The following is a 16,468-nucleotide window of genomic DNA, read 5'->3' as shown; positions in this document are numbered from 1 at the left end:
AGTCACGTTACTACCGCGACAAATCTTTGCGTTGCCACTGCACTGCTGTCATGTTCATGTTGGCATGTGCAAACAATTGTAAACAGTAATTATTTGCAGGGATGGATTACTGCACGGGCCTACTGGGCCCAGGCCCAGGGGCCCAAGGGGTCAGGGGGCCCTGAAGCTCAAGCCTTTGCATGGAATCATTGCTTCAATATCAACAAATCAGGATGTAGGCTATGAATCTGATTGAATTTAGTATTGGCCATCCCCAAAATGCACCAGAATACAGGAAATCACATCAAACAAATTAAAAAATTTCTGGGGGAGGACCCCCAAAACCCCCTCCCACATATATGACAATTAGTGGGGGGCCCTTAATACATCTGGGCCCAGGGGACCGAAAGTTCATAATCCGCCCATGATTATTTGAGGTTTAATCTTACCTTTAATATTATTTATTCTATCCGAATGGGTGCGATGTAGGTATTAAATTTCATCTGAAGTGGTATTAAAAAGGTCTTAAAAAGTCTTAAATTTAGGTCTGACAATTCTGGGGGTACCCTGGTACAATTGTGAAGGTCTGGGTGTTCCCAGGCTTACAAAAGTATATGCTAAGAACTATGAACATAAATAGATATCTCTCTCTCCAAATCACTTTCACATTTGAACATATTACTGACACGTTTTCCAAATATCAATAATAAACCTGTAACATTGTATTATAATATGAATATATGATATTACCTTTTCCAGACATAGTGGCGGCCAATTCTGGCTGACACAAGTTGATTTTCTTTTTCGATTTTTGTGCTATGATCTGTGTAACACCCCCTTTGTGCTGTTTCTGAAAGGGATAAGCTGAGCCGGAACAGTGTGCAAAGGACGGTGGGAGTTGTAGGCACAAGCGAAGAAGGCTACAATGTGGCAGAGCTGCTGGCACAAGTGAAAACACTAGAGGTGGGTTGAACTACGTATATATAGTAGGGGAGAGAGGTTCTTTGTTGGAACTTGGTGGCTTCTACTTCCAGTCTGCACTGTGAGCAGCCTTAAGGAGGTGGTATGCTCCTCTATGCACATTGTGCGCATGCGCGGGACTATACCAGGGTGCTTACAGGTGTCTATGCACTGCGCCTGCTGGAAAGATGAAAGAATAAGTTACTTGGCATGCATTTCTATAAACAGTTGTAAAAAGTGTGTGTGTGTGTGTAGAGGGCAGAAGCTAGACTTCAAGAGGAGGCTCGCAGACTGAGGCAGGAGAAGCAAGCCTTGCAGGTTGACCTGGATATAATGAAGAAGGAGAGAGACCTGGCCAAGATCCAGACTCTACACACTTCAGGTGAGAAGGTGTGTGTGTGTGAAATAGAGAAGATAGGTATTGTGTGTGTTAGGGCTGTCACAAGTTTGAATGAGATTAGAATAACACATCAATCGTTTGACTCACATTTGATGCTTACACATTGAGTTTTTTTTTTTTTTTAATGTATTATTCAGGGATGCAAACAGCGGGCTTTTCGGCGCCTCAAGCTTTTTTCACGTCAGTTTGGGTGACTTGTGTGAATCGTGCAGATCCGACGAGTTTTTTTTTAGGGGGGGGTCAGGGGTTTCTGATCATCAGGGATGCTTTCCGGCGACTCTAGCTTTTTTCACGTCATCTACCGCAGGCTACCAGAGGAACCAGAGTGATTCTCATATGGGCCTGCTGGTTAATGTCCGGTGCTTCTGATAACCCCCACTCATCTGATAATACTTGATAATGTAGCAAAGGAGCGGTAGCCTATCGTTCTGATAGCAGCTAAGAAAATATAGGCTACACTCACTCCGTTAGAAGGCATCTCTCTCAGTTTGCGCTATCTTACCTCCTCAGTATAGCTACTTCAGCTGGAAGTTTTAACACGGAACTGTGGACTTGATTAGTGTGTAGCCTAAGCTTTTGTTCAGCTGGCGCTGCCATCTGACTGATTATCCAGAACCGTACAATGATAAAATTAGGCTATTCCGCCTGTCAGTAACGAAGTTCGAACTAGACAGTAACCGACAAAAAATGTTTTTAATGTAACCTAGGCCTAGTATGTTATGTGGGAATTGCAAGAAAACGAGTGAAAACAATTCCTTACTTTAACCACGCAATTTGCGTGTGTCATTTATTAAAATGGTAGAAAAACTGAATCAAAGACGGCGCCGTCCATCAACAAAAACAGCACGGAGTTAAACGTAATTTAAAGTCCCAGACATTTAAAGGGACAGCGATCACTCCAGACATAGGCCTACACCACGAGTGATGAACGTGAAATGCTTTGAACAGCCAACAAAACACTGGATTTAGATGACAATAGAACCACTCTAATCTAGTAAAATAACCCTCCTGTTATCCTTGGGGTCAATTTGACCATTTTCTGTTCTCTCTTTTTTCACCACACGTGTGTTTGCATCCCTGGAATTATTATTATTCAAAATTATTCTCTGGTGTTCTCAGAACCTCTGCATTCAGCTGCAACAACACTCTCTCCAGAAGTGGTTGTCACTATGACAACGTTTAAAGCTTGATTTATGCTTCTGCGCCATTGCCTCGACACTGTTGTGAACCTTTTCTGTTGAAATATTAATGTTATTTGTTTGGCCTTTTCTTACTTAGATTTTGAAAAAGTTATCGAGAAATAAACACAATATATTCCAATAATCTAGTTATTTTCTAGTAATTTAGAAAATAAGTCTGAGGTTATTGAGGTCGAAGTTTGAGGTGTCTGCCTGCCAGTTCATGTTATGTTAGCAAGCAAACTTCCCACAACTGCCCACAAAGTACTGCCTTCTGGCAGAGTGCTGATTTCAAAACGTTACTGACAAATAGAAACTGTACAATCGGATAACCCCGATATTGTAACTAAAATATGTCTGAGCTTATGTCCGCAAACTAGCATGTTGCTACTACCCATAGTAGGCTTCTTGAAACAGTCGGCTATAAACACACAGGGCGAGTTGACCAATCACAGCAAGGTCTGCATTGCCTCGACACAAAGTTACAATTCTGTGGAGGTGTACGTCAAGTGACGGCATAGGGCTTGGAAGGGGTACACAGGGACCCAGAGGGCTCTGCAGGGCCACGGCGTCGATTCTACACAAGAGCAGAATTCAAGATTAAGACTGTGACGTTAAAGCTCTTTTGGAATGTATTTGCAATGTGGTATGTGGTGAATAATGGGTTATCGCTATATGTTACAATGTATGTTACATCACTATGAATTCATTGATCAAGCGAAAAAATGTGTTTCAGAATATAAAATGTTACTCCTATTCATGACACACACACACACACAGATGTGTGTTTGAGAAAGAAAATGTATAGAATATATATAATGTAGAAAATATATTATTGCATTTATGTGCTTTGTGTGTGTGTGTGTGTGTGTGTGTGTGGGTGTGTTTGTATGTGTGTGTGACAGGTGACCTGGGCTTTGAGATGAAGGTGCAGGAGCAGAGGCATCAGGAGGAGGTGGCTGCCCTGAGGAAGCGGCTCCAGTGGTACGCTGAGAACCAGGAACTGCTGGACCGAGACGCAGGCCGCCTGAGGGCAGCCACCTCTGAGGTCAAGGTCCTCACTGAACAGGTAAGCTACAGTACTCTGCAAAAGTCTCTGGCACCTTACATGTTTTGTTTCAGCAATGGTATAAGGATCATAGCGTTTATTTCTCACTTTCTTATTTGGAATATGACCAGAGAAAACAGGATATAGGCCATTTAAATACACATAACATGTAGTTTTTGTTCTGATACCAGTCCAATTAGATTTGTTGTTTAAGCAGTGTCATAATGACCATTCACCCAAGGGGGAAGCTCTTGATGGGGCTGTCATTCGGGAATGCCTGGCCTGCCAGAAGCTGCTGGTAGATACAGCTACGATGGGCGTCTTGAGATCAGCTACTGACTTGACCGTGGCTCACCCTAAAACTGATGCTGCGGTGTCAAGAGCTTTTTGGCAGGGTGCAAAGTGGAGGAGCCACCTGAAAAGTACTGTACATCTCCGGTGACAGTCTTCATTGTATTCCCAGGTGGTAATACAGTGTCAGCTTGCCTCATCAAGGTTCTTTGAATAGAAAAGTTGGGAGTGGGACGTTGTGTATCATGCAAATGAAAACAGAATGTGATGATAAACAAATCTCATAAACCCATATTTAGCAGCAAAAAGGACATAGACAACATTTCAAATGTTGAAAATGAGAATATGAAAAATATACCGGTATGTTCATTTTGAATTTGATGCCAGCAACATGTTTCAAGAAAAGTTGGGACAGGGAATGTTTACCACTGTGCTGCTTCACCTCTTCAATTAACAACATTCTGTAAATGTGGTATGGGGGTCATTTTAGCACCTGGACTCTTACTTTATGGAGAAATACTGTTTAAATATGTGCAGAATTCATTTTGGCATTGTTTTCCTGAAATATTTAAGGTTTTCCCTGGAAAAGACATTGCCTGGATGGCAGTATATGTTGCTCAAAACCTGTATACATTATTCAGAAATGATTGTTCTTTGCCAGATGTGCAAGATGACCATGCTGTAGGCACTAATGCACCTCCACACACAGTCATAGATGTTGGGTTTGGAACTGAGCACTAAAACAAGTTGGATAGGCTGGATACTTGGATAGGCCCTCTCCTCTTTAGGACAGATGTGTCCATGATTTCCAAAAAGAATGGCAAATTTTGATTGGAACCACAGGACCTTTTTCCACGTTACCTCAGTTCATTTTAAATAAGCTCAGGCCTACATAAGACGGTGGTATTTTCTGTATCATGTCTCAATATAATTGTGGCTGTTACATGGTTTTAAATTGAGTATCAAACTGCACATAGATGTTTATCACAGGTTTTCCTGAGCCCTTTATTGTCTTTACAGAAACAGGTCTGGTTTTGATGCAGTGCCATCTGAGGTCCAAAAGACCATGTCCATCCAGTATTGTTTTTCAGCTCTATCCCTTGTTTACAAAGATTTCTCTGGATTCTCTGAATGTTTTAATTATATTATGTCCTGTAGAATGATGAACTAATTACATTGTTTCATCATTTTGTGCACACAGGTTTACACAGAGTGATGAATACCCCTTACATCTTTACTTCTAAGACACCCTGCATCTCTGGGGTGCTCTTTTTCATACAGATTCCAAAAACAATTCCATGGAAATGCATGGATTCCAGTTGCTTCTACTGGAAGCAACTGAAATCCATGAATTTCCACGGAATTATTTTTGGAATCTGATGAGATGAGCTATGAGACATACGTTCACACTCAGTATCAGATTTCAACACACTTTAGGTCAATATTACACCGGAATTCTCCTTTAAGGCCCCACAGATGTTTTGGGGAGGAAGGAAAAATTAGAAGAAAAAAAAATATTCACATCCAGTTGTCTTCATCAATGTGCAATAAGCAATATCTGTAAGATATGATAAATTGATTAAACCTAGCACTACAAAACCTCCCAAGGAAAGAAGAGGCCGAAAAAAACTGAAATGGATGTAGGTTATTTCAAGAGAGAAAGAGCAGTATATGACAGCAGTACATGACTTGCTGGGTATAGTAAAGGAGTATATCATCATCAAACAACACTGATACCCATGCAGAAAAAAATATAATGACTATGACAATGACAGTCCCCATGAGACCTTATTCCAATAAATTCGGCCCACTGCCCAATATGAGTTTGACACCCCTGTCTTACAATATAGCATAGCGCTCTATAATCTTTAATTGAGTAGAGTGAGAGTAAATATTAACATGTAACATGACGACAGGTGAGTGAACAGATTATGTGCACAAATACTGTAGCAACTCTTACTCAGTTTGGCTGCAGAGTGACCGTATCCGTTGCCTGGCAATGTCTGACTGAAAACGGAGGTTGGAACAATATTTTGGGAACAGAATGAACAAACAAAAATGTATAAAAAATGTATAAAAAACATATAATGAAGCCTTCAAATTCAATTAGTCAGTAGTGAAACTGCTGTGAGCAGTATGGGACGTGTAGTCTTGGGGTTGTGCCTCAGGCTTTGTGCCTATGGCCAAATCACAGCCCTGGGCACACCCATTAGCAGTCCCATTCTCACTTGATGTTGCTCAATTAGTGTTGTATTTTCTCGGTTATGAGGATGAGATCGATGGTGCAAGGAGTAGTGATGACCGAGATGAGATTTCCCATTTCTCAACACACTAAAAGGTGGTGGTAGTGTAGTGGCTACAAGCTCGGCCAGCATGTAGTAGCCACAAAAGTTGTGGGTTTGATTTCCAACTGCCACCGCTGTGCCTCGAGGTGCTCCAGGGAGACTGGCCCTTGCTATTAGTATCTGTAAGTTGTTTTAGATAAAAGCATCAGCTAAATGCTTTAGCATTAACATACTGTAAATTAAAGAGAAAGAAAAAAAGGGGAAAAAACATTAAAAAAACAAAACACTTCCAGAAGGTCAAGAAAGGTTGACATCAAAGGAAACACACTGACCACTGCGGTCACAGGGAAAGCAAACGCATGATCTTTTTGTACTAATCTACTGTAATGAGTGCTGTCCTTTGCCCTCTGCTTGACCAGCAATGTCATCATGTTGCTTTGATTGACAGAAGCATTTCCAGTGTTCCCCTGCCCACTCATCCTCTATGCTGAAATAATGGAGTTTGTTTGCTGCTCTGCTACGTCCCTATGTTCACTCTCTATTCACACTCACTGGGTGCTCAAGTGGGTGTACACCTGCTACAGTCTGGTGGCAGAGTATGTCACTTGAGAATCAGTGATTTCCAGTGAAATCTCAGAGCCAGTTATTTATGGTTGACCAGTTTGCGACTTTTTCACAATGTAGTGATTTGAGATTAGAAAGATGAATATAATATAAATTAATAATTGCATGGACTTAAACAGCAGCATATCTAAGTAATGTAACATGATTCATTATTGGGCTTTGTGTACCATATCCTCTTAAAGGAGAAACCATACGCATTATTGCCTTTGTGTACCATATCCTCTTAAAGAAACACTGAGATCAGCAACTCTCTGCCCATCTCTATGGATTCATCTCCATAGAAATAGGACCGGACACACCCACCCACCCATACATACACACACACACAAACAACATGGCTCAATACAGGGTCATCGACCAGAAATGTAAATAAATAAATAAAAGAATTCTAGCTCCCAAGGTTTATTGTAACGTTGACTGCCCACAAAGATGTCCCCCTGGAATTAGGACCCCTTTTCCGTGTCCTGCATCTCATCCAGCGTGCTCAGAGAAGCTGTTGTTTATGTCTTAGCTCAAGTGGTCTTATTTAGTGTGGGGGACACACAGACACAAACACATAGCTGGTCTCAGGCCCTTCTCAATTGTGACTACTCAGTGATTTGTTTATTAACTGGAGGCATTTCAAAGACAGCTGAGGAACGACAATCAGAGAACCACATGCAGAAGGTGCATTTGTGTGTGTGTGTGTGTGTCTGTGTGTGTGTGTGTGTGTACATGTGTTGGTGTAGGCCTGAGCTGATTCATTTATTTGTGTGTGTGTGTGTGTGTCAGGTGGACAGGCTGAAGTCTCAGGTGGACAGCAGAGCCAGCCAGCAGCAGAGGAGGATTAGGGAGAGGGCGGCCGACGCCAAGAGGATCCAGGACCTGGAGCGACAGGTACACAGAGTCATCACAGCTCAAATTAATATTGAATTCCAGAGAACTTGAAAGTTAGGTATTTCTGACTTGAAATTTCCAATAGGAATTGTACAATGGAATGTCACCCTAAGTTGGATTTCCTGCTCATATACTCAGGGTCAGTCTATCGGTCCCGCCGTTAGTAAGAGTTCATTCTCCAACATCAGTGTTGTGTGGAACGCAGCATAAGCTGAGAGTCTATCTACAAAGTCCTCATTACTCTTTATTTACGTTAAGAGTGTATATTGTCATTATGATGATTTGAGATCACTTGACTGATTTGTTTCCCCCTCGAGTGATGCTGTTTGCAGAGAGCTGATGTGAATCCAAAATAAGGCCTGTCAGACAGCCTAGAGCATTGCCGTCTATGCAACAAGAGTGCTGCTTTTTATGCATAATGTTTGCATCATCCAGTTTAATGATCAGAGTTTAGTTTAGTCACAGCTTCCTGTTTGCCTTTAGTTTTTGGCGAACCTTTGCAAACACTCGCAAACAGTCTGAGGAGGTAGCTCTCCGTTAACATAAAGTGGAGTTGGACGTGGGCTTGATGAAGGGGAAAATTACCGTTACAATGGAATGTTAACACCAAACTCTGACACTCTGACATTGAATTGACATTTTGTGCTGTGTTTAGCCCTTTCCTCACTCTTTCTTTCCATTAAAATGCCAGGCTGTTTGGATGATTTATTTATTATTTATATATATATATATATATATATATATATATATATATATATATATATATTTTAATTTATGCATTCTGTCTTGGTTATTGTAAATGGTAATTATATGTCAAAGACTATTCTCCAAATGTGATTGGGAACCTTTTGTTTTCTGATAACGATTTTTGCATTAGGTTTGCTTTAGAAGCACATGTATGTGGTGTATGTGGTCTGAATGCCATACTGGCAGACCTGGCTCTTTTCCAATTCAGTCTGAGTGTTTGATTGTTCCTCCAGAGACCAGTGTCAGTTCAATGTCAGGTGGAACGACTGCTGTCTCCCTTCACCGTCAGAATAAAATAATGTTCACTGACCACCGTTATAGAAAAACTACACAGAAATAAAATTCAGTTCTGCAGAAGCTGATGTTTCTGGTTTGGATATCACCTGCATGTCAATTCATTGTAGGCTTTGGCTGGTGTCAGAAGGCACTGTGGTGTGAGTTGTACATCTTCAGCATACATTGTGAAAGTTACAAATTGCTCAATGGCAATGGGATGCAACGCTATGAGATATTCATGGTATGATGATTGTCTCTGAAAATATCACAGTTTCACAGTATATCGTATTTGTCCATACTCCATAGTGTTTCTCTGTAACTCAGATATTTAAAGCACAGATTTAGCTAGGGGATTTAGCCGGGATGTGGGAAATTATTTTCATAGTGCATTTTATTATGGCTGGTGATGGTTAATGATTGTATTCATGAATGGGCGGGGGGCATGTTTGATATATTTCCTCTTTTGGCAGCAACTTCACATCCATTCAGTTTCTTTTTTTTCTCCAAAAATATGTTATATAATAATATCTATTTTTTTCAATAATATCCGATAATAATTTGATGTGCATGCCATGGACCTCCATGCCATAAAATGCCACGATGTCTGTACACTGCTGCATCCCTGTCTGAGGCTAATGGTCTCATTATGACTAAAAAATCGTTTTTCAGGCGAGTTCCTGGTGCCTGAGGCTACGCTCCCATCTGTTAGCTGCACCTCCTCACACCTCCCCGTTTAGTTCCAGACTAAACTACACACATTTCACGGGTCTTGAGTGTCTGCTTCCTTCCTGACAATCATTAAGTGGTGTTAGAGTGCAGTTCGAGGTCAGTAGGAATGGGTGATGCTCACACGTTGGTGTGTGTCTGTGCCTGATACAGGAAGTGGATGATTTTTTGTCTCTCCCATTCGTCATCTTGAGGGTTTCTTCTAATGAAACGCCTCTCACTGTGGGTTTGGACTCCACAGCCAACTGTTTGTGTAGATACATTTTTATTGTATGTATTTAAGGTGCTTAAAATAAATTCATGATTAATTCCATAAATATTGAAATATTAGCAAATATTATTTGGCTTATCCTTTGTGTTTGTGTGTGTGTGTCTGTGTGTGTCTCTCAGGTCAAGGAGATGGAAGAGATCCTCAGACGTCGGCACCCTAACTCCCTCCCATCCTTGATGTATGCAGCGGCCGCGGCAGAAGCGGCAACCGCAGCCGGAGGGGCGGAGGAGAAGGAGAAGGCAGGTGGGGTTGCGGAGACGCCGGACAGGCCAGAGCGCTCCCCAGCGCCCCCCACGCCAAAGAGCACTGTCCTGCTGCAGCGCCGCGTCCACCGGCTGGAGGCCGAGCTGGAGAACCGGGACGAGGATGCCAAGCGCAGCCTCAGGGCCATCGAGCAGCAGTTCCACAAGGTCAAGGTAACACACACACACACACACACACACACACACACACACACACTATTTGGAAAACTCCAATCCGCAGGGCGGTCACAATTGGGTTCCATCTAGGGCTGGGACAAAAAATACGTCAACGCAAAATATGCGCGTCGATTTGTCTGACCCAAAACGCGTGCTGCCAAATATTTTGAATTTTACACCTTCAGTGTTTCCCATACGTTGACTAATCCGTGGTGGGGCGCCACAAAACCGGCCGTCACACATTGATGTTCTATGTTGTACTATTTAAATTAAAGATAAGATCCTTTGAGCTGCACTTTTTACGCACGCAGCCTTTCCCTGCCCCGCCCGCTCTCTCTCGTAACGAGCCCGCTGCCCCTCCTCTGCATGTGCATTTAACACAAAATATTCACGATTGTTGAAGGATTGTTGTTGCCACATAGAAGCATTGCATAGAACACGGCTGGCTAAATTGCTATTAAATCCGCTTAGCATCATGACCATGCTAGGTCGATCACAACAGTACATTGAGGAGACTAAACTTAGTTAAGTTATGCAATCAAGCAGTATCTCAAAGCTAACGGTAGAATACTGTTTGGATGTAGAGTTTAGCATGCTTACTTACAGCTGCTTGTCAATTTCGTTACTCAGGGCTCATTTTATTGACATTTTATTGTTTGCAAAATCCCGATGTAAATGGAAAAGTGTTTTCCAAGAGAAGTGCTTGTCCCAAGGAGAACTGTTATTTGAACTAACTACGTTAGTTCTTGAATTTCCCCTGGGGATCAATAAAGTATCTATCTATCTTATGAATTGCATCCATACATCAGCTGCGTTTTAACTGCGTTAGTGTTACAATTGCAAGGGAACGAACGTCTTAAAGTGCACTCAATGAAAGAGGCACTCAATTAGACCTATACACTACTGAACTTTGCACTTGTATAGTCTTTTATTTTGGAATTTTAAGAGCAATAAACATATATTGCTATATGCATATATTTTTTGGAATTCATGTTTTTTTTCATTCAGATATATAAATCAACATGTATAAATTGCTATTAGTCAATTAATGGGGAGATGATCGAATCGAAATCGAATCGGACTGAAAAAATGAATCATTAGATTAATCGATGCATCGAAAAAATAATCGCTAGATTAATCGTTTAAAAAAGAATAGTTTATCCCAGCCCTAGTTCCATCCATTGTAATGCAACAATGACGGGCTGTTCCCATTTGTTATTTTGTAAGCAACCAGGGGTACATTAAAATTCGCACACATAGGCGAACGTTTGCAAACAGTTTTTCGTTTGCCTAGAGTTTTCGAGGAACGTTTGTGAAAAATCGCAAACAGTCTGCGGAGGTAGTTCTACGCGAACATACAGTGGCGCTGGACCTGAGCTTGATGAAGGTAACAATGCAATTACTGTTACAATGGAATGTTAACGCCAAATTGTTCAAATTTAACTGTTCTAAGAAAACATGTTTGCCACTGTTTGCCAAAGGTGCGTTCAAATTCGCAAACACGTGCGAACGTTTGCAAACACTCGCATACAGTCTGAGGAAGTAGTTCTCTGTGAACATACAATGGAGCTGGACGTGGGCTTGATGAAGGTGAAAATGCAATTATTATTACAATGGAATGTTAACACCAAATCGTTTAAATTTAACTGTTTAGAAAAAACATGTTCACCACAAACATTTGCACCTCAGTAGTGCACTGCCCATTTAAACCGGAAACAGTTCAGCCATGGTGTTTACTAATTATTTATCTTGTGATGTCTTGCAACACATAAAAAACACCTAATGGGCATGTTTCCTTAAAACATGTCCATTAGGTGTAAAAGTTTCTTTAAATTCTAATGCCATCCTTTAAATAAAAAATAAATAAATGTTATGTGTGGAGAGTTGCTTATGTAGTTTATCAAGTGAGGGCAACATACCACCACAAAGCTGGAGCCTGGCAAGGCATGCTGCTACACCCAGAGGAAGTGTGTTTTCACCCAGGCCTTGCTTTATCAGAGGCAGTGTGTTTTTACCCAGGCCTTGCTTATAGGCAGTGTGTTTTCACCAAGGCCTTGCTTTATCAGAGGCAGTGTGTTTTCACCAAGGCCTTATACAGAGGCAGTATGTTTTCACCCAGGCCTTGCTTATAGGCAGTGGTGTTTTCTCCCAGGCTTTGCTTATACTTTATAGGCAATGTGTTTTCTCAGTCAGAGTCTGTGCCACTCAGAAGGCTGGAACACATCTAATATCTGCAACATCTAATATGAGTCATTTCAGTCCATAAGTACTTTAGTAATGTCCATGGTAGCGTCTATTATTATGCACCTGCTGCTATTATTATGCACCTGCTGCTTAAGTTCACCTGCAATTTTATGGGCACTCTTCATTCTTTAGAACCACTGTACAGTAATTTAGTCTATTTCCTATTTTGTATTTGCTAGACTAAAAGCGCTGGGTTTGACCTTGAGTAGAAGTTGTGGTTTGTGTTGGTGGTAAATGCTGTTTTGTTGGGTGCATAAATAAATCCAATGTCTCAAATGAGGTTGCTAAAGCAGGACAGCATCATAATGATTTAGTATTTTAAATGAGCAGCTCTATAATTTCAAACTTGCATGGGATCTGTATCCTTTACCAAGTGACATGTCAGATTCACTTTGACTTTTATAGTGATGGTTTAATGATGATGTTCATCTCATGGCTGTACTTTGATTAGTTTTATGAACGTTAATTCATTTCTGAGTATATCATGTCCTTGGTTTGTGTTTGTGGGTAGCTTCAGTATGAGCAGCGGATAGGCGAGCTGCAACAGCAGCTCTCCGAGAGACACCAGACTGCACAGAAGACTGGAGGAGCAGAGGAAGGAGAGGAGGAGGAAGAGGAGGTGGCGTCAGCGTGTGTCCACTCCCTCCAGGCGGAGGTGCGCAGGCTGAAGGAGGACCAGAAGCAGCGTGAGAGCTCTCTACAGGCAGAGGTGGCCAGTCTGCGGGAGCAGCTGGGAAAGGCCCAGCAGCAGCAGCAGCAGCATCTGCGCAGCCCGGGCGCCTCCACCCAGAGGCACCAGCGGCAGACGGAGGAGGCGCAGGTGGCACGCGTGGAGCGCCTCACTGGCGAGCTGGCCGCCAAGAGCCTCCGTCTGCAGGAGCTGAGCCATACCGTGGAGCGTCTGCAGCGCGAGCGACGCACCATGCTCTCGGGGCGCTGGGCGGGGGTCAAAGGTCACGGGGTCAAAGGTCACGAGGCCAAAGGGAAGAGCGGAGCAGGAGCGCCCTGCGGCGCCGGTGCCGCCACTAAGGCCACCATGACCACGGAGAGCTTCCCGGCCACGCAGGACGAGAAGGCGTACCAGCCGGCGGTGTTCGCGGGCTCCCACATCTCGGAGGTGCAGGCCGAGAGCGACGGGCTTCGGGAAAGACTGGAGAAGCTGGAGCAGGAGATGCGGCAGGAGAGAGAGGCCCTGCAGCAGGCTGCTACCCACGCACAGGCTGAACTCCAGAGGTAGCACTGCGCACAGCACCACACTAGCTTATCATTCAACCTCTTAGTTTGACAAAACTTAATAACACAGTCGACTTTGGCTCATGAACAGCACTTAGTGGATGATGATATCAAGTTTTAAATCCATATAGTCATTTCATCAGTCAGCCTTCATGTTTAATACCAGGAATCCGCATGAATGAACCGATTGTTACATTTTATTCAGTATGAGCACTCGGGAGAGGCAGAAGCAGATTATAAAAAGAGCTAAGGAAAAGCAAGAGTGCTGTGACACGAGGATGCAGAGAAAGCGCTCAGACCGAAATAATGCATGTGAAAAGATTTCAAGGTGATTAACGCAGTGACTGGGTGAGGGTGATGTGGTCTCAGAAACACAGAGACAGAAATAGCCTGCATACCCCTGTTTATCAGAGACGGCTGTTTATCAGACTGCTGATGGGTGAAATTTATTTATGTAAGAAATGTTGTAGCAGTAATGGGCTGGAGGAAAGCTAGTAATTGGACATTCTTGAACTCGTAATTAATTTCCAAAGTTGTAATTACTGTTTGGAAACTTGATGGTTCTATGCCACCTGAGGGTATGCAGCTTTCTGTACCAGAAATGGCATGATAGAATTGATAGATGATGAGATTTAACTGTATTAGTTAATTACATTATTAATAATGTAACCAACTAATTTACTATTTCTTATTAGTCGTCCAAGCTTGGACACCACACTCCTCTGGTTCAGCTAGTTTAATAGAAAAGAGAGATTCCATATGAAGAGTTCAGATGCAAAACCCACCTCGGTCAAAAATAAGATAACGATGGTGAGTGAATGCTCTCCACACATAGTATGTTAATAAACTTTTCTTTTTTTTTTAGCAATTTTTCGCTTCAAAACCCGCTGTCTTCCTGGTCTGAAATATTGATTTGTAGGCAAAAACTTATAGGAGCCTGATAAAAAATTTTTTTTTAAAAAAATGCACATTTTAAAGAAAAATGGTCAGACAGATGTAGAGAGTTTGGCATCTGAATTCTTCCTATGATTCTGTAATTTGCCAAGAAAGAGGCTTTTCAAGAAATTGCTTGGTGAAAGATTGTAGCCCATAACCAGATTAATGTTGGGAATTGTTAGGCTTGTGGTACAGTATATTAGATTAGATTAGATTCAACTTTTATTGTCATTGTGCAGAGTACAAGTACAAAGACAACGAAATGCAGTTTGCATCTAACCAGAAGTGCAAAAAAAAGCAGAAAAGTGCAATGTGTGATATACAAAGTATAGGCAGGTGGTGCATAGACAGGACGATAAATATAGTGCAGTGTAGACAGTAGAATACAGTTGATTTACAGAAGGTGGTTTAGAGTGGTATAAATTAAATATGTGCAGTGTATTAGCAGTTACTTTAAGAGCAGAATAATATGGCTAAGAAATATGAACAAAGTATGAACAACATCTATAGATTAGGGTTGCAAAATTCCGGGAATTTTCAAAGTTGGAAACTTTCCATGGGAATTAACGGGAATATATGGGAATTAACAGGAATAAACGGGAATTAATGGGAATAAACTGGGAATTTTAATATGGCAAGTTAGTCTATAACAGGGAACTTAAATGTAGTGGACAAAACCCCATCTTGCAGTCTAATATCTAATAAAACAACCTGATTTAATGCAATTTCAGTCGAATTTCTACCCTGCACATGTCAATCACATGCACACAGCAATCGGCATAGGCTGCTAGACAAACCTAAAGGAAACCTATGGTGCGTTTATATGCATGGGGGAAAAATGTTCCAACCAATCAGATTTTGTTGTTGAGTGGTGTGGTGTATCTTGGACAGTTCAGTGTTGCTAGTTTAGCACACTAGTAAACCATAGGCAGAGAATGGGATTCCCGGTAGCATGCTAGCTAGCTTTGTATGCTAAGCTAAGCGAAAATACGAACATACAAATCATATTGCTTATTACGAAACAAAATGTTAATGTTTGTATATGAAACAGTTTGTATGAATTACCCAAAATTCCCAGTTACTTCCCGTAAATTCCCATAAATTCCCATAATTTCCTTTAATTCCATGAAAGTTTCCAATTTGGAATATTTCCAAAATTCCCCAGCTTAACTTCCCATGGTAAGTTTCCGGAAAGTTTCCGGAAACTTACCAGAAATGTTCCGCCCCTTTGCAACCCTACTACAGATATGTGCAATGTAGTAGCAGTAACATTGTAATAGTAGTAAGAATAGTGTAGATATATGCAGTGTGTTAACAGAATATGAAATAAGAAAACAGAATAAATGTGGATATTCAGTATGAAAAATAAAGACAGATATGTACAGAAAGTACAGCTATGTGTAGTGAGGTAACAGTACCATTGTAGTGCAGAAACAGTGCTCAGCTCAGTTTTCACCACCCTCTGCAGTGCTTTTCGGTCGTAGGCAGAGCAGTTGCCATACCAAACTGTGATACAGTTGGTGAGGACGCTCTCGATGGTGCAGCGGTAGAAGTTGACCAGGATCTGAGGAGACAGGTGGGCTTTCTTTAGTCTCCCCAGAAAGAAGAGACGCTGGTGAGCCTTCTTGATCAGGGTAGAAGAGTTGATGGTCCAAGAGAGGTCCCCAGAGATGTGGACACCCAGAAACTTGAAGCTGGTGACAGTCCCATTGATGAGAATGGGTGTGTGTGTGCTAGCTGTAGACTTCCTGAAGTCCACAATGAGCTTTTTTGGTCTTCTTGGGGCCATCCTTAAAAATATTTTTGTTTGCAGTAACAGCCAAAAAAAATAAAAAATGGTCATGGTGATTACGTAGGAATTAATTTACACAAATGTGCATATCGTGACGTAACTGACTGGGTCTTCAACCCGTGCCTTCAGGCGCACCATTGCAAATCTCATTCTGATGCAGGTTATATAGACCAACCTTTCTCA

General features: G+C 41.8%; 1 protein-coding gene across 4 annotated transcripts in view; it reads left to right on the top strand.

The window, feature by feature from the left end:
* cep162 (centrosomal protein 162) overlaps nucleotides 1-16,468 on the top strand; it is a 139,776-nt gene that overhangs the window by 110,219 nt on the left and 13,089 nt on the right. For 3 of the 4 annotated variants that reach the window (XM_076280583.1, XM_076280584.1, XM_076280585.1), the window contains 6 exons: nucleotides 837-942; nucleotides 1,195-1,321; nucleotides 3,423-3,586; nucleotides 7,537-7,641; nucleotides 9,781-10,077; nucleotides 12,836-13,557. In XM_076280583.1, the coding sequence (XP_076136698.1) occupies nucleotides 837-942; nucleotides 1,195-1,321; nucleotides 3,423-3,586; nucleotides 7,537-7,641; nucleotides 9,781-10,077; nucleotides 12,836-13,557 (1,521 nt within the window). The remainder of the gene's footprint in view (nucleotides 1-836; nucleotides 943-1,194; nucleotides 1,322-3,422; nucleotides 3,587-7,536; nucleotides 7,642-9,780; nucleotides 10,078-12,835; nucleotides 13,558-16,468) is intronic. The other variant, XM_076280586.1, reaches the window with a different exon arrangement.

This window comes from Alosa pseudoharengus, unplaced genomic scaffold (assembly GCF_046254945.1).
Source record: "Alosa pseudoharengus isolate Yale_2024_CS ecotype anadromous, Long Island Sound unplaced genomic scaffold, YU_APseudo_1.1 YU_APseudo_1.1_scf_12, whole genome shotgun sequence".
NCBI lineage: Eukaryota > Metazoa > Chordata > Actinopteri > Clupeiformes > Clupeidae > Alosa > Alosa pseudoharengus.
The sequence above is the reverse complement of the archived record's forward strand: the minus strand, read 5'-3'. Positions and strand labels throughout refer to the sequence as shown.